General features: G+C 43.4%; 1 protein-coding gene across 3 annotated transcripts in view; it reads right to left on the bottom strand.

Annotated features, from left to right (window-relative positions):
• DDR1 (discoidin domain receptor tyrosine kinase 1) overlaps window positions 1-19,028 on the bottom strand; it is a 117,050-nt gene that overhangs the window by 27,018 nt on the left and 71,004 nt on the right. For all 3 annotated transcript variants that reach the window (XM_070737738.1, XM_070737736.1, XM_070737737.1), the window contains 7 exons: window positions 16,769-16,997; window positions 13,281-13,428; window positions 10,533-10,635; window positions 9,165-9,351; window positions 6,711-6,957; window positions 2,068-2,220; window positions 1,791-1,948 (listed from right to left, as the gene is read on the bottom strand). In XM_070737738.1, the coding sequence (XP_070593839.1) occupies window positions 1,791-1,948; window positions 2,068-2,220; window positions 6,711-6,957; window positions 9,165-9,351; window positions 10,533-10,635; window positions 13,281-13,428; window positions 16,769-16,997 (1,225 nt within the window). The remainder of the gene's footprint in view (window positions 1-1,790; window positions 1,949-2,067; window positions 2,221-6,710; window positions 6,958-9,164; window positions 9,352-10,532; window positions 10,636-13,280; window positions 13,429-16,768; window positions 16,998-19,028) is intronic.

Here is a 19,028-nt window from a genome sequence, read left to right as displayed (position 1 = left end):
CCAGGAGCTCTCTGCAAGCTTCCCAGACCCTTTGCCCACCCCATTTAAAAACAAAAAACAAAAACCAGGTGAAATGGGAATGTTTTTGCCTTGTAATTACTCCTGGAGGGGTAATTGGAGTTGGAGGAGGATGAATTCTGGGAGTTGAAGTCCACAAGTCTTAAAGCTGTCAAGTTTGAAGTTTGTAAAAAGTGTACATGGTTGCAAAAAGTATTTTGCTACACTGGTATTTTATTAAATAATATATTACTTCACCATTTGGTTCAGAAGACTTTTTTCCTTGTTTTCCACCTCTAAAATCTAGCTGCGTCTTATACTCCGGTGGATCTTACACTCCGAAAAATACGGTAGTTATTTGTATTGGTGGGAAATTGTTTATCCTTAACTGGTTCCAGTTCTATCAATAGACCAATAAAGTACAATTAATCACTCTCTACATGGGGCTACCTTTGAAAAGTGTTCGGAAATTTCAGATCGTGCAGAATGCGGCTGCGCGAGCAATTGTGGGCCTCCCTAGGTATGCCCACATCTCATCAACACTCCGTGGCTTACATTGGTTGCCGATTAGTTTCCAGTCACAATTAAAAGTGTTGGTAATGACCAATAAAGTCCTACATGGCATTGGTCTAGAATACCTACAGGACCGCCTCCTGCTGCACAAATCCCAGCGGCCAATTAGGTCCCACAGAGTTGCCTTCTCCGGCTCCCGTTGAATGTCATCTGGCGGGACCTAGGGGAAGAGCCTTCTCTGTGGCAGCCCCGGTTCTTTGGAATCAACTCCCCCCAGAGATTCGGATTGCCTCCACCCTCTTTGCCTTCCGCAAGATGTTGAAGACCCACTTATGCCGCCAGGCATAGGGGGACTAACTCTCCCCCCCACCTTCTGACTTTATCATCTGAAAGTGGTGTGATGGTATAGAATTGTTTGTTTTTTAGTGGTAATGGGTTTTAATTTAGTTTTCTTTTAATATTGGATTTGTATTACATTGTATTATTGTTTTTGTTGTGAGCGGCTCCGAGCCTTCAGAGAGGGGCGGCATACAAATCTAATAAATTATTAATTATTATTATTATTATTAAAGTTCTCTGAACAAGCCTCGATATTTGCTCTGTCAATCTAGTTTACATGTTTGTGTGGTGGAAATGAGAAGTGTGAAGAAGTTGCATTATAGACCGCACCAACGTTTCTGAATTATACAAGTGTTTGATTATATATTTTTTTTCATGTCAGAAGAACTGGCTTTGAGGGGAGAGAAGGGAAAAGGATGTGGTAAATTAAGAATTTCAGTTTATTGAGCTGTATGGTTTCAGAGTTGATGGTATATCACATGACATTTTCCATGCTCATGAGAAGGCTGACACTATTATTTGGTATTTATTTTGTTAATAAAAGAACACTAATAATCTGCTTAAAAAAGTTAAAATACAGAGTTAGTAACTCTGTAGTGTTCTTTTATTAACAAAATAAGTATTAAAAAATAGAGTCAGCCTTCTCACTCATCACACGGAACATATACCATCAACTCTGAAATTGTATTTTCTTAATCCTTGTGCCATGTTAGAAGACCGGGTGGATTTCTCTATAAATAAATTCCGACTCATATTGTAAAGTAACAGGTGAGAACTCAAGAAGACCTTAGCTGAGGGTGGGGGAACTATTTAGAACTTGATGAGTCCACGGAGTGGGGCGGCATACAAATCCAATCAATCAATCAATCAATCAATCAATAAATAAATAAATAAATTTAATTCCTTTCAAACAGAGGAAAAAATTTCCCAGCCTGCCTTACCTTTCCTAAAATCTTTTGCCAATATTGACGCCAAAGAATGAGAAATATGACGACCAGGAGAAGGAGGATTATGACCACCAAGCAGCCAATCAAGATGGCAGTATTGCTGTTGTCATCCTTTGCAATTGGCTGGCCAGATTTCGCTTCGCCCTCGAGATCTTGCGAGAAAAGAAGCATAGAAAAAGAAGTTTAGGAACACAGTGACTATGTTTTTCTGGTACCTGGTGGCAGTGGAAGAAAATTTAGAGACGAGCTCTCCAATCTGCAAGCTACCCACCTGCCTGGGTGAGGTTTGAGGTGCCGTCGGCTTTGTCATTGAGTGAGGAACCATGAGCAGGAGAGATGGGAAGGTTGCGGCCGGAAGGGTTAGGTGGAGCCGCCACTGCAGGATACTGACTTGAAACAGCAAGAGAAGGGTCATCCACAACATCTGGAGGGGAAGAGAACAGAAAGGGGGGAGGGAACATGGGAAGAGAAAAGAAGGTATCCATCAATTGAGGTGCAAAAGCTGGAAAGATAACACGGTATACAAGAAGTACAGTAGAACCTCGACATACGAGCTGCTCTATATACGAGCATTTCGAGATGCGAGCTAGGAGGGGAGAGATATTTTTGTTCTACTTACAAGCCCAAATTCGGGATACGAGCGCCAAGGAGCAAAATTAACTGCCCTCACCCTGCCTCGAGCCTCATCTCAAAGAAGGCAAAAGCGCGCGCGGTGCCTCCAACGAGCCTCGGAGGATTCGGGGCAGCTGCTGCTGGGAAACCCCCCAGGCCGGCTGCGACCTTTTAAAATACCCGCGCCGCTTCGCGGCTGTCTCCTGAAGCCGAACACGGAAGTTAGCGTTCGGCTTCAGGAGACAGCTGCGAAGCGGCGAGGGTGTTTTAAAAGGTGACAGCCGGGCGGCAGCGGGTTTTTTTGTTGTTGCACGGATTAATTGACTTTACATTGTTTCCTATGGGAAACAATGTTTCGTCATACGAGCTTTCCGACTTACGAGCCTCCTTCCGGCACCAATTAATCTCGTAAGTCGGGGTTCTACTGTATATGTATGCCGTCAGGCTTGGGGCCACTAGACCCCAGACCATGCCCAGTGAATGTGTAGGATGTGGTAACATGCATGTGAATGTTTGATTTTTTTAAAATTCTTAGCTTTTTAAGATAATTTTAAAATTAATTATTTCTATTAATTGGATTAGAAGTGTTTTATATATTGTATTTTTTTTATTGAAATGTTGTAAGCCACCCCGAGTCCACGGAGAGGGACGGCATATAAGTCCAAGAAAGGAAGGAAGGAAGGAGGGAGGGAGGGAAGGGAGGGAGGGAAGAAGAAAGAAAGAAAGAAAGAAAGAAAGAAAGAAAGAAAGAAAGAAAGAAAGAAAGAAAGAAAGAAAGAAAGAAAGAAAGAAAAAGAAAGAAAGGCAGGAAGGCTCTGGACAAAATGGCTGGATTTTTATCCATTTATGGATCGTTGTATATCTTGATGCCATGATGGGGCCTGGGAAATTTAGCAATAGTTTTCATGTGGTGCAGCATGGATTTTTTTTTTTAAACTTTTTAAAGAAAATTAATTTGAATTGGATTTTTTAAAATCAAATTTATTTTAATTTATTTTAATAAAATGCTTTCAGAGTAAAAAATCTATCTAAAGATAGTTTTCTATTTAAGATACATTAATAATTTAGTTTATTGAGCATGAAATGTAGCTTCATTACATAGCACGAGGCTGTATGTTCTGCAATATGCAAAAAACCCAGAGAAAGATAGCGGTCTCCATTTCCCATCCGCAAGCGCCCTAGGGGCAGGCAGGGCTTCCTGCTTACCTCTGCTACTGGTGCAGTTGCCGGGGGACTGTTGGGCACACGTGCGCGTCTGGTGTATGCCTGCGTGCATCATAGCGAGATTTGGCTTCTGCGCATGCGCAGGAAGCAAAATCTCACGAGAGGATGTGCGGGCATGTGAGATTTCGGCAATTTTTTTGCTTCTGCGCATGCACGGAAGCATAAAATTGCCCAAAATTGCCAAAATCTCATGTGCCCCACACATCCTCTTATGAGGTTTTGCTTCCTGCGCATGCGCAGAAGCCAAATCTCGCTCCGACACGCACATGCATCAGCCTGTCACATAGAGGTATGCGCGCAGCTCTATTTTCGCCACCGGAACGCTGTCCTCCCCCGCCCTGGTCCAGGTAGGAACTTAATACCGCCCAGGCAGTGAAGGGCTACCAAAATTTTTGCTACCATACTGTGGGCGTGGCTTATGCAGGACACCCTGCATTTTCTTTCAACATCTTTCAGTGCAAATTGGGTGCTCTGGGGTGGAGCTCCATTTCCGCTACCCCACTGCATTCCCCCTCGACCGGGCAGTAGCCCACCCCTGCGGCCAGGGGCATCTGCGGGCCCATCCTTGGGAACAAAGTCCTGCATTGAACCAGCAGGGCTGGTCTTACGTCCTTGCAGGAGGAAGATTGGTTTACCGGGGAAAGTTCGTTGATTAAACAGCCTTCCTGCAACCTGCCACTCTCCCATCCCAATGACTGCCCAACCCGCTGTTCTTTGGCCTTGGAAACAGAGCAGATGGGTTTTCCCGGATCTGTAACAGATGTCCAGATCATACAGCGGGAGAACACATGGGGTGGGCAGAGAAGGACGTTTCTAATAGTATTTCTCAGGAGGTAAATTGGGGGAAAGGCTATGTCATCTCCTAACCATGCTCCCAGCCCTTCCTCCCTCCACCAGCTGCAAAACGGAGGCCCTTTAGGAATAAATGTCCTGGCTGCTGGTCACAGCTGCAGGGAGTTGGTTTTGTTCCCTTCCTTGAGGCATGGAAGGAATGCCCTGCTCTCTGACATTGTTTTTTTCTCCTTTTCTTCCAGGCAGGACAACAGCTGCAATGGGCTGGAACAAATGCAAAACCCTCCACAAAGCCATTTCTTTTGGGGGGCGGGGGAGAGATTCTCCTTACTCAGATGTTTCCTTCTCCCCACTTGAAAAAGGCAATGCTGATCTGAGCGGACTCATCCAGAAGGATATTGTACTTTATTTATTTACTTATTATTTATGAATTGGATCTGTATGCAATTTGTATTTGCATTGGAGTGCAATGGCGATCAAGCACATATCTCCCCTAGTCCTTCTTTTCAAAAGACTAGGCATATCCAATCCCAACAACCATTCTTTATACATTTTAGCCTTTATTTATTTATTTTATTTATTTTATTGATTGATTGATTGATTGGATTTGTATGCCGCCCCTCTCCGTAGACTCGGGGCAGCTAACAACAATGATAAAAAACAACATGTAACAATCCAATTAATAAAACAACTAAAAACACTTCTTATAAAAAACCAATCATACACACAAACAAACATACCATGCATAACTTGTAATGGCCTAGGGGGAAGGAATATCTTAACTCCCCCATGCCTGGCGGTGTAAGTGAGTCTTGAGTAGTTTACGAAAGACAGGGAGGGTGGGGGCAGTTCTAATCTCCGGGGGGAGTTGGTTCCAGAGGGCCGGGGCCACCACAGAGAAGGCTCTTCCCCTGGGGCCCGGCAAACGACATTGTTTAGTCGATGGGACCCGGAGAAGGCCAACTCTGTGGTACCTTATCAGTCGCTGGGATTCGTGCGGTAGCAGGTGGTTCCGGAGGTAATCTGGTCCATTGCCATGTAGGGCTTTAAAGGTCATGACCAACACTTTGAATTGTGACCGGAAACTGATCGGCAGCCAATGCAAGCCACGGAGTGTTGAAGAAACGTGGGCGAATCTTGGAAGCCCCACGACGGCTCTCGCAGCTGCGTTCTGCACGATTAGTCCCCTAATCAAATTTGTTGCTCTTTTTCTGCACTCTTTCTAGAGTCTACACATCTTTTTTAAATCGTGGCGACCAAAACTGGATGCAGTATTCCAACTGGAGCCTTAGCAAGACATTATAAAGTGATATTAACACATTATGTGATCTTGATTCTATCTCTCTGTTTATGCAGCCTAGAACTGTGTTGACTTTTTTTGCTGTTGGCTCATATTTAAATGAATGCCCACTAGGTATAACAAGCAGGAAGAGGGAGATTATGATCCCGCTATATAGAGCGCTGGTGAGACCACATTTGGAATACTGTGTTTAGTTCTGGCGACCTCGCCTACAAAAAGATATTGACAAAATTGAACGGGTCCAAAGACGGGCTACAAAAATGGTGGAAGGTCTTAAGCATAAAACATATCAGGAAAGACTTAATGAACTCAATCTGTATAGTCTGGTGGGGGCATGATTTAAACATTTAAATATGTTACAGGGTTAAATAAGGTTCAGGAGGGAAGTGTTTTTAATAGGAAAGTGAAGACAAGAACAAGGGGGCACAATCTGAGGTTAGTTGGGGGAAAGATCAGAAGCAACGTGAGTGAATATTATTTTACTGAAATAGCAGTAGATGCTTGGAACAAACTTCCAGCAGACGTGGTCGGTAAATCCCAGTAACTGAATTTAAACATGCCTGAGAGGAAGGGATCAAGGGAGGAAGGAAGGAAGGAAGGAAGGAAGGAAGGAAGGAAGGAAGGAAGGAAGGAAGGAAGAAAGAAAGAAAGAAAGAAAGAAAGAAAGAAAGAAAGAAAGAAAGAAAGAAAGAAAGAGATGCTTGGAACAAACTTCCAGCAGACGTAATTGGTAAATCTACAGTAACTGAATTTAAACATGCCTGGGATAAACATATATCCATCCTAAGATAAAATACAGGAAATAGTATAGGATCAGACTAGATGGACCATAAGGTATTTTCTGCAGTCAATCTTCTCTGTTTCTAGGACATTACTGTCAGTATGGCTGACACTAGTGTGAAACAACCATTATGTGAGATCATTGAAGGCTTCATTCTACCACTTTCATGTCACTGGCCTCAAGCAATCACCCAGAGTCCACTCACTTGAGAGGAAGGCAATTTCACTGAAGAGCATCCACTCGGAGGCAAAGTAAAAATGACACTGGACGAACAAGCCGATCCGTCCACCCAGGGGCACGGTGACAGAGCGGGCACTGGGGTTCCTGACATCCACCGAAAGATGTAGGGAGACAGGGAGAGGCTCCCAAGCTGTGGCCAGGCTGTGCTTGAAGAGGCAAACCACCTGCTCGAAGATCCTCACACCACGCGTGTGCATATTGCTGCAGTGAACCTGGAGATTGAGGCGAAGGAGAAAAAACGGGAATGAGAAGTGGAGGAGAGCAGGATAATTAAAAAAAGAGAGAGTTAACTCTGAAGCACACTCAGTTCCCTTCCCTGGGTTAATATATCTAGCACAGGGGTCGACAACCTTAAACATTAAAAGAGCCACAAAGGTTCTAACTGAAGGCTCCCCCCTGCCCCGTTCAATTCTAGAGCCGACCGGACAACCTCCCTCATAGAGTCCCTTCTTAGCACGGCATCCTTTTTCTCTCCAATCACAGTACAGTAGTACCTCTAGATACGAGTTTAATTCATTCCAGAAGGGAGCTTGTATGTCGAACAACTCGTGTCTGGAACAAATGGCTTTAGACTTTGTTTTTCCCCTCCGAGATAACCAAAAGCAAGGATTCTTGCGCCACCTAGTGGACGCTCGGCTCGTATCCTGAATTTGAGCTCGGGTCTTGAAAAGAAATTTCTCTCCCCTCGTGGCTCGTATCTTGGAATACTCGCATGTGGAGCAGCTCATATCTAGAGGTACTACTGTACAATGTAAAATACCAACAACATCAAATTGCTTCACAATCATTCAGTTTTAAGAATACGGTATACAAATCACGTGCTACCTCCTTTGCTTTTGACATCTGGACCAAACATAGCTGCTCAACTTTCTTGTACTGTTCTAATACGCTATTAACTAATACACCTTTTAAGCTGTTTCAAATTTTATACGTCTTAGATTAATTAGGCTGTAATAATTCAAATTTCTCCATATCTCCTCCATATCAATTTTCATGTATAGTTATTAGCCTTTTTTTAGCAGTAAATGCCCATAAAAAAGAGTCTATAAAGAAAAAAATACCCCAAAATACCCATCCTTTTTCATCTACCTCTCCTAACCAAAAGCCCTATCAATTGTGGAGCCAACCAGAAAACCTACCCCTTGCCATAGAGTCTCCTCCTGGCACACCGTGCTTATAGCAATAGCATTTAACAATAGCATTTAGACTTATAAAGCCCTTCATAAGGCTTTTACAGCCCTCTTTAAGCAATTTACAGAATCAGCCGCCAACAATCTCACCAGAAGAGCCCTTCACTCCTCCACTCGAAACAGAATATCCTACGAAAATAGACTAACAATCCTGGGCCTAGAAAGCCTAGAACTACGGCGCCTAAAACACGATTTGAGTATTGCCCACAAGATCATATGCTGCAACGTCCTACCAGTCAATGACTACTTCAGCTTCAACCGCAACAACACAAGAACACGCAACAGATTCAAACTTAACACGAACCGCTCCAAACTTGACTGTAAAAAATATGATTTCAACAATCGAGTTATCGAAGCATGGAACTCATTACCGGACTCAATTGTGTCAACCCCTAACCCCCAACATTTCTCCCTTAGACTCTCCACGATTGACCTCTCCAGGTTCCTAAGAGGCCAGTAAGGGGCGTACATAAGTGCACTGGTGTGCCTTTCGTCCCCTGTCCAATTGTCTTTCCTTTCTCTCACTTATCATATATATTCTCTCCCTTTCACATATCTTCTCCTCTAAGTTCACTTTACCCTTATATATATTACTACATGTCTATTTTTCTTCCTATGTATTTGTGTATTGGACAAATGAATAAATAAATAAATAAATAAAATAAATCTGGATCCTCATTTTACCCACCTCGGAAGGATGGAAGGCCAAATCAACCTTGAGCCATTGGTGAGAGTTGAACTGCTGAATTACAGTGAGCAGTTAGCTAAAGTAGCCTGCAGCACTGCCCTCTAGCCACCCCGTTTCCCCCCCATCCCCTAAACAGGAGCTCCTCTCAAAATTGTGGTGCTCTCCAGTGATAGGGAGCTGAGGCAGAGGGACGAAAGAGCCACATGCGGCTCCAGAGCCGAGGGTTGCCAAATCCTCTTCTAGCAGAATGAGACTCCATCCAAATGATTGGTAAGAGACCAGTTGGAAACTGAGGACTATCAGTATTAGGAATGTGTCTTTTAATTGGCCAAGCCCAGCGATAGGTAAAGTTGGCTCTTCTATGACATGTGGACTTCAACTCCCAGAATTCCTGAACTAGCATGATTGACTGAAGAATTCTGGGAGCTGAAGTCCCCAAGTCTTAGAAGAGCCAACTTTGCCTACCCCTGGCCAAGCCAATTCATCCTGCCAGGTTCTTCATACCCAATCGGGCCCTCTCCAGAAAAAAAAATGCTGTTACCTTCATATACGTGAAGGATCTGAGTCGGTCGAACTCAAACTCCATCTTGATGAAAGCATCAGGAAAAGATCCTTTGTACCAGCCCACATAGTCATATCCAGGCCAAACCCGGAACTCTTTGGTTTGGGTGAAGTCATCCAGGCCCACCACTCCATCTGTCAACTGGCCAAGACCCCCAAAGTGTAACCTGCGTTAGAAAGAATCCCAGACAAAAAGAAGGAAAACAGGATGAGGAAAATAAAGTCTAGGATGCCTCAAAACTCGTACGTACAGCACTAGTTCCAATTTTTTTTTAAAAAAATATTTTTTTCTCCACCATATACAATTTTATATATCTATGAAGGAAGAGTGAAGGGGCAAGTAGGTAGCTTGAGAAGTTGATGAAAGATGAAACTGCTATGGTTTAGCAATGATGTAAAAGCTAGTCAATGCAAAAACGTCTGCCTACAGGAGGTATAAAGAGTTTGGAAGTATAGCTGACAGAGAAGTATATAAAATGAGACAGAAGGAGGCGAAACAGATAATATATGCTGCTAAAGTCTCAAAAGAGGAAAAAATTGCCAAATCTGTGAAGAAGGGGGATAAAACCTTCTTCAGACATATTAGTGATAGGAAGAAGAAAAACTGCAGCATCACAAGCTTAGTACTGGGGATAATCCATACATTGATGGGAATAAGGAGGTCACTGATCATTTGAATAGCTACTTCTGTTCAGTTTTCTCAGAAGGCAGCTTAAAATATAATACTATGGATGGATAGTTTTACTTCTGAAAGAGTAGTAGATACTTGGAACAAATTTCCAGCAGACGTTATTGGTAAATCCACAGTAACTGAATTTAAGCATGCCTGGGATAAACATATATCCATCCTAAGATAAAATACAGGAAATGGTATACGGCCAGACTAGATGGACCGTGAGGTCTTTTTCTGCCGTCAATCTTCTATGTTTCTATGTTTCTAAAGATAGAGGGGAATTTGAGAGAGAATGATGGAAAAAAATAGACTAGGGGTGGTAAAAGAAGAAGGGAATTTTTGATTAAATGATAAGAAATGTGTTTTTTATATATGATTTTTGTAATATTGGATGGTATATAATATAGAAGCATTAAATCACTTACAAATAAATTTCAAAAATATATCTTCCTTTACACTTTGAGTTTGAATGCTAATCCAGATTTCCCCAGCAAAAGATTAAAACTCTCTGAACTCTTAGCTGCGTAAGGTCCAAAACCCTGGAATCCCATAGTTACATATGACCCGGCATGATCTTGTAAGCCAACAGAGAATGAAAATGTGAATAAGAAAAACATCCAGTTCAATCCCAACTGCTATGCATGAAAGCCACTCAGGAGCCTCTTACTCACTCACTTGCTGACACTGGACCCGTCGTAAGTGGAATCATTCAGGTAGACCGGTTCCGGGACCAAAGGCATCACCTGACCTAAAGGGGCCGTATAGGATTGAAGGCCATCTGTGGAAGGACACAAGGCATTCAGAGGTAGGTTTCCAGCTTGTTAAGATAATAATAAATAATAATAATTTATTAGATTTGTATGCCGCCCCTCTCCGAAGACTCGGGGCGGCTCACAACAGCAATAAGAAACAGTGTAACAATGGGACAAATCTAATAATAAAAAATATATAAAAACCCCAACAATTAAAAACCATACAGCACATACATACCAAACCTGAAATATAAAAAGCCTGGGGGAGATGTCTTAGTTCCCCCATGCCTGGCGATACAGGTGGGTCTTGAGTAACTTGCGAAAGACAAGGAGGGTGGGGGCCGTTCTAATCTCCAGGTGGAGTTGGTTTCAGAGGGCCGGGGCCGCCACAGAGAAGGCTCTCCCCCTGGGGACCGCCAAACGACATTGTTTGGTCGACGGGACCCGGGGAAGGCCAACTCTGTGGGACCTTATCGGCCGCTGGGATTTGTGCGGTAGAAGGCAGTTCCGGAGGTATTCTGGTCCAATGCCATGTAGGGCTTTAAAGGTTATCACCAATACTTTGAATTGTGACCGGAAACTGATCGGCAGCCAGTGCAGACCACGGAGTGTTGTAGAAACGTGGGCAAATCTGGGAAGCCCCACGATAGCTCTCGCGGCCACATTCTGCACGATCTGAAGTTTCAGAACACTTTTCAAAGGTAGCCCCATGTAGAGAGCGTTGCAGTAATTGAACCTCGGGGTGATGAGGGCATGAGCGACTGTGAGCAATGACTCCCTGTCCAAGTAGGGACGCAACTGGTGCACCAGGGTTCTGTGGAGAGAGGTTTTTCCATGGACCGGAGGGGGCATGGTTTTATGTGCTGCCTACATCCTGCAAACGGGGCTTTGCTTCGTTCTGCATACTGGTTTCTGGCATGCCACGGATCAGTGTCGGTAAACATACTGAGAGTTGGGGACGACTGACATAATGTGTTTCATCTGAATATAGTAGGTTTTGAGAGACCGACTAGCAGGATACATGATGTGAACCCAGCAAAATATATTTTAAAAGTCATGACCAGGCAACAGTGCCTCAGATAGAAAGTCCATACAGAGAGTGGTAAGGACAGCCGAGAAGATCATAGGAAGCTGATTTCCAATTATTCAGGATACTGCTTATAAACGCTATGTGCTTAGAGCTCAAAGCATGGTTAGAGACCCCACCCACCCACTTTACCATCTGCTTCTGTTGCTCCCCTCTGGGAGGAGATTTCAAAGTATTTCTAGCAAGAATCTGACAGATTCTGTAACAGCTTTGCTCCCTATGCCATCCCTCTAGTAAAGTCGCAAGGTTCACTTTTCTCGCCTTGTACTGTACATGCATCTGAGCAAGATTGTGCTGTTTCTTTCTGTCATATAATACATGTGTGTAAATGCATAATGGTTGTATTTATTTATTTTGTCATATTTATGTAGCGTAAATTGGAGATGGAGACCCTTTGAGAGCTGTATGCAATGAAATTTCATTTTAATGTATGCTCCTTAGTGTACATTCAAAGTGTACATTCAAACAATAAAGTTATCATTCTATTCCTGTTCCTGTTCCTATTCCACTAGAAACATAGAAACATAGAAACAGCAGAAAAAGACCTCCTGGTCCATCTAGTCTGCCCTTATACTATTTCCTGTATTTTATCTTACAATGGATATATGTTTATCCCAGGCATGTTTAAATTCAGTTACTGTGGATTTACCAACCACGTCTGCTGGAAGTTTGTTCCAAGGATCTACAGTACTACTCTTTCAGTAAAATAATATTTTCTCATGTTGCCTTTGATCTTTCCCCCAACTAACTTCAGATTGTGCCCCCTTGTTCTTCTGTTCACTTTCCTATTAAAAACACTTCCCTCCTGAACCTTATTTAACCCTTTAACATATTTAAATGTTTCGATCATGTCCCCCCTTTTCCTTCTGTCTTCCAGACTATACAGATTGAGTTCAGTAAGTCTTTCCTGATACGTTTTATGCTCAAGACCTTCCGCCATTCTTGTAGCCTGTCTTTGGACCCGTTCAATTTTATCAATATCTTTTTGTAGCTGAGGTCTCCAGAACTGAACACAGTACTCCAAATGTGGTCTCACCAGCGCTCTATATAAGGGGATCACAATCTCCCTCTTCCTGCTTGTTATACCTCTAGCTATGCAGTCAAGCATCCTACTTGCTTTTCCTACCGCCCGACCACACTGCTCACCCATTTTGAGACTGTCCGAAATCACTACCCCTAAATCCTTCTCTTCTGAAATTTTTGCTAACACAGAACTGCCAATGCAATACTCAGATTGAGGATTCCTTTTCCCCAAGTACATTATTTTACATTTGGAAACATTAAACTGCAGTTTCCATTGCTTTGACCATTTATCTAGTAAAGCTAAATCATTTACCATATTACAGACCCCTCCAGGAATATCAACCCTATTGCACACTTTAGAGTCATCGGCAAATAGGCAAACCTTCCCTACCAAACCTTCCCCTATGTCACTCACAAACATATTAAAAAAAATAGGACCCAGAACAGACCCTTGTGGCACACCGCTTGTAACCATTCCATTTTCTATTTTCTATTCTCAGCACCCAGCCTGAAAAAAAACCCCACTGTACTCTCAAACAGTACAAATACTGCTTTACTCACCTTTCCAGACGCAGCCATAGAGTTCCACTCGCAAGCAGACACTCATGACACGGTCTGAACGGGGGTAGAAGCGGACGTACCGCGCAATGATGGGAGGGCCCAGGTCCTTCAACACCACAGCATTGGTGTCCTCATTGCCTGAAATCACCTAAGAGAAAAGGATGAATGAAGAGCGACATGAAATAGGGATTGAACAGGGTCTAACAAGTCAAAATTTGCCTGATCTATTGAAGTAGTTACAGGTAGTCCACGATTTATGACCACAATTGAACCCGAAACCTCCGTTGCTAAGCAAGACACTAGTAAAATGAATTTTGCTCCAAGTTTCAACCATTACTAAGCCTCAGTGGTGCAGTGATTAGAGATCACTGTAAAGCACTGTAAAGCAGTATATACCATATTTTTCGGAATATAAGACACACCTTTTTCCTCCCTAAAAGAGGCTGATAATGTAGCTTTTTTTCAGCCCTAACAAGCTGCTAACGATCGTCCCAGCTATTATCTTGCAGGCTTTTTCCTTGTTTCTCTCTGCGAAGAATGTTTTCCAAGTCTTCGCAGGGGTTTTTTCATTGCTCTAACTTGCTCTGAATAAGTTTCTTTCCAGCCCTAACCAAGTGCTAACAATGTTCCAGGCTCTTACCAGCTTGCAAGCTCTTTCATTATTACTCTCTGCAAAGAATGTTTTCCAAACACTGTCTTTGTTGGGGGGGGGGGTTCATTGCTTTACTTGCGCCATATGTTTCTTTCCAACCCTAACCAGGTGCTAACAATGTTCGCAGCTCTTACCAGCTTGCAAACTCTTTCATTGTTACTCTCTGCAAATAATGTTTTCTAAGCCATTTACAGGTTTTTTTCCTCCCATTGATCTAACTTGCTCCAAATGTTTCTTTCCAGCCCTAACCAGGTGCTAATGATGTTCCCAGCTCTTACTGGCTTGCAAGCTCCTTCATTGTTACTCTCTGCAAAGAATGTTTTCCAAGCCCTAAATCTTTGCAGATTTTTTTTTCATTGCTCTACTTGCTCCGGATATTTCTTTCCAGATGCTAATGATGTTCCCAGCTCTTACTGGTTTGAAAGCTCTTTCATCGTTACTCTGTCCCAATAAGGTGTTTTTTTTTAAAGCCCTAACCCGGGGATAAAATAATGTGCTGAATAGGACCAGACTAAGGATGCTAGCCAGATTAATATCTAGTAAGAAGATTATTTTCTCTATTTTCCTCCTCAAAAACTAAGGTGCTTCTTATACTCCGGTGCATCTTATACTCTGAAAAATACGGTGAATCTAAATGCTAATGCTAATTTCTTGCCACAGTTGTTAAATGAATCACTGCAGTTGTTAAAATAAGTAACATGGTTGTTAACTAAATCTGCCTTCCCTTATTGATTTCGCCTTGTCAGGAGGTTGCAAAACACAATCACATAACTCCGGGAAATTGCAAACGTCAAAAATATGAGCCATTTGCCCAATGTCTGAATTTTGATCATGTGTGTTGTGTTCTGCCCCCAGTTACGAACATAATACACACAATATTTGAATAAACTTAGTTTAATCAATGAACCACTGCTAATAACTAAATTAGCAGTGGAGACCCACACTCAAATCAAAAATTTGCAAAACTTCAGCTGCTAATTAATCTTCTCTAGCAGCTGGAATAAGTTCAAACAGTCTTAACTCAAAGCAATGCAGTTAGTTCTTGCTATCTCATGTAGTTTCCAAAGGCTTGGCAAAATGCACAGGAGTCCTCCTTGATAAGAAATCCAAAGCAAAGAAACAGGGATTCAGAATACAATTCATGACAGATACACAAGAGTAAACTATTGTTTCCTGCAGCCTTTCTGCTGCCTCTACTGTTTATTTATTTATTGTTAGAGTTGAAAGGGACCATGAAGGCCATCGAGTTCAACCCCCTGCCCAAGCAGGAACCCTATAGTACACCAGTCAAGTGGCAGTTCAATCTTCTCTTAAAAATGTCCAGAGTGTTGGAGTTCACAACATCCGCTGGTAGGTTGTTCCATTGGTTGATCGCTCTGACCGTCAGGAAGTTCCTCCTTATCTCCATGTTGAATCTCTCCTTGGTCAGCTTCCAGCCGTTGTTCCTCGTCCGGCCCTCTGGTGCCCTGAAGAATAAAGTGATCCCCTCCTCTCTGTGACATCCCCTCGTATACATGTAGGCTGCTATCATGTCCGCTCTGGCCCTCCTTTTATCTAGGCTATCCATGCCCAGTTCCCTCAGTCTCTCTTCGTAAGTCTTGGTTTCCAATCCCTTAATCATCTTGGTTGCTCTTTTTTGCACCTTCTCCAGAGTTTCAATGTCTCTTTTGAAGAGTGGTGACCAGAACTGAATACAGTACTCCAGGTGTGGTCGAACCAGGACGTAGTAGAGTGGTATTAAGACTTCCCTGGTCTTGGAGTGTATTCTCCTGTTGATGCAGCTTAGGATTCTGTTGGCTTTTTTAGCTGCTGCTGCACATTGTTGGCTCATGTTTAGTTGATTGTCCACCAAGACTCCGAGGTCTCTTTCGCAGTCGCTACTGCTAAGAGGGGTTTCTCCCAGGTTGTATGTGTGTCCAGGGTTTTTTCTGCCTAAGTGAAGGACCTTGCTCTTGTCGATGTTAAACATCATTTTGTTGGTGTGGGCCCACTGTGTTAGTCTGTCTAGGTCTTTCTGTAATTTGAGCCTGTCTTCTAGGGTATTGGCTATCCCCGCCAGCTTGGTGTCATCTGCGAATTTGATCAGTTGCCCTTCTATTCCCTCGTCCAAGTCGTTGATGAAAATGTTGAAGAGCACATGGCCCAGGACTGAACCCTGTGGTACCCCACTGCCTACGTTCTTCCATGTGGATTTGGAACCGCTGAGGACAACTCGTTGGGTGCGGTTGATCCATCTGCATGTGTTGAAGTCTACCCCGCTTTTTTCTAATTTGTTGATTAGGAGATAGTGGTCGACTTTGTCGAAAGCTTTGCTGAAGTCTAATTAGACTAGGGGAGTGGTCCATTAGCCCCCAGTCTTACTCCCGAGGAGGCTAGAATCTAATGGCCCCATGCCTGGGGACACAGATGAGTCTTTAGACTCTTAAGGAAAGCGAGGAGGGTGGAGGCAGTACAAATCTCTGGGGGGAGCTGATTCCAGAAGGCCGGAGCCCCCACAGAAAAGTCTCTTCCCCTAGGACCCGCCAAACGACATTGTTTTGTTGATGGGATTGGAGAAGGCTGACTCTGTGGGACCTAGCCAGTCACTGGGACTCATGCGGCAGGAGGTGGTCCCAGAAATAATCTGGTCTGAAGCCATGTAGGGCTTTATAGGTCATAACCAATATTTTGAATTGTGTCCAGAAACCAATCAGCAGCCAATGTTGGAGAAGTCCATGCATCTTAAAGGTGCCAAGGTTGAGAAACAATGGATTAGACACAGTTGCATTTTCCACAAAATGACCCGTTTCCCATGTCATCCCACCTTAGAGAAGAAGTTATAAGGCTCCTTGTTTACCTCATTGCCCCACCGGTCCCGCCAAGGCATCCAGTGATGGCCATCCCGCTTGTAATGGAGCCGATAAGACCGAGCAAATTCCTTGCCGTGGCCACCTGCGTGGCGTCCTTGTGTCCCCACCAAAGTCAGGAAATGCAGCCGGCGCAGGTCTATCTCCAGGTACTCTGCATCGTTGGGATAGACGGGTCCTGCAGGGCACCAGGCTCCATCGCCCTCACTCAGGCCCAGCCTGGACAACAAGAAGGGAGATGTGAGATACTTTGTTTATTTATTTATTTGATTGGACTAATATGCCGCCCCTTTCCGAGGACTCTGAGAGGATAAGTCATTTGGACGGCCCGTATTTATTCGTTTTTATCCTACTTTAATTACCTGAGTCCCTCGGGAATGGGCAGCATACAAGTTTAATTAATAAATACATTTAATTAATACATTACTTTTGGAAATACAGTGGTACCTCTACCTAAGAACGCCTCTACTTACGAACTTTTCTAGATAAGAACCAAAAAAATTTTTGCCTGTTCTCAAGAACCATTTTCCACTTACAAACCCGAGCCTCCGAAACTGTAACTGGAAAACAGGGAGAAGCCTCTGTGGGGCCTCTCTAGGAATCTCCTGGGAGTAAACAGGGCTGGAAAAGGCAGGGAGAAGTCTCCGTAAGACCGCTCTAGGAATCTCATGGGAGGAAACAGGGCTGGAAAAGGTGGAGAGAAGCCTCTATGTGGCCTCTCTAGGAATCTCCCTGGGAGGAAACAGGGCCGGAAAAGGTGGGGAGAAGCCTCTGTGGGGCCTCTCTAGGAATCTCCTGGGAGGAAACAGGGCCGGAAAAGGTGGGGAGAAACCTCCGTGGGGCCTCTCTAGGAATCTCCTGGGAGGAAACGGGGCTGGAAAATGCGGGGAGGAGCCTCCATGGGGCCTCTCTAGGAATGGTAGGAAACAGGTCCTCCACCCTCCCTGTGGTTTCTCCAATCGCACACATTATTTGCTTTTACATTGATTCCTATGGGAAAAATTGCTTCTTCTTACAAACTTTTCTACTTAAGAACCTGATCACGGAACGAATTAAATTCGTAAGTAGAGGTACCATTGTACCTCAAAGGCAGCAAAAATACAGAGTATTTATTCCTCCTCCTGTTTACCCCAGGGGTGAAATTCAGCAGGTTCTGACAGGTTCTGGAGAACCAGTTATGGAAATTTTGAGTAGCTCGGAGAACCAGCAAATACAACCTCTGGCTGTATTTTGCAACATCCTTCCCCCAGCACTGGAGAGGGAATGGATATTTAGCAATAAGGGTATTATTTGATTTTGTATTTGGGGTGGTTCTTCTGTTAGCCACCAGAGTGATTGTGATTGAATTGGGCAGTCAGGTAGGCAATAGCGATAGCATTTAGATTTATATACCACTTCACAGTGCTTTTACAGTCCTCTTTAAGTGGTTTTACAGAATCAGCCTATTGCCCCCAACAATCCGGCTCCTCATTTTACCCACCTCGGAAGGATGGACGTCTGAGTCAACCTTGAGCCGGTGGTGAGATCTGAACTGCTGAACTACAGCTAGCAGTTAGCTGAAGTAGCCTGCAGTGCTGCACCCTAACCACTGTGCCACTACAGCTCTTATATATATACTTTTCAAACAAACAAACAAACATAAATAAATAAATAAGTAAATAAATAAATAAAATACACAAATAAATAAAATTTCTGTAATTTTCATAGAAACATAGAAGACTGACGGCAGAAAAAGACCTCATGGTCCATCTAGTCTGCCATTATACTATTTCCTGCATTCTATCTTAGGATGGATATATGTTTATCCCAGGCATGTTTAAATTCAGTTACTGTGGATTTACCAACCACGTCTGCTGGAAGTTTGTTCCAAGGATCTACTACTCTTTCAGTAAAATAATATTTTCTCATTTTGCTTTTGATCTTTCCCAATTAATTTTAGATTGTATCCCCTTGTTCTTGTGTTCTCTTTCCTATTAAAAACACTTCCCTCCTGAACCTTATTTAACCCTTTGACATATTTAAATGTTTCGATCATGTCCCCCCTTTTCCTTCTGTCCTCCAGACTACAGTGATCCCCCGTTTATTGCGTCCCCAACCATTGCGAACAGGGTACTTCGCGATTTTTCAACCCGGAAGTCAAAATACCATCTACGCATGCGTGCGTTTTTTTCTATGGGCACGCATGCGTAGATGGCAACCGGGAGATCAGCTGCTGGGTGGCTTTCCTGGGTCTTCCCCCTCTTGCTGGCG

Source organism: Erythrolamprus reginae, chromosome 2 (genome assembly GCF_031021105.1).
Source record: "Erythrolamprus reginae isolate rEryReg1 chromosome 2, rEryReg1.hap1, whole genome shotgun sequence".
Lineage (NCBI taxonomy): Eukaryota > Metazoa > Chordata > Lepidosauria > Squamata > Dipsadidae > Erythrolamprus > Erythrolamprus reginae.
Note: the sequence above shows the minus strand (reverse complement) of the source record. Positions and strands in the feature narration are given on the sequence as shown.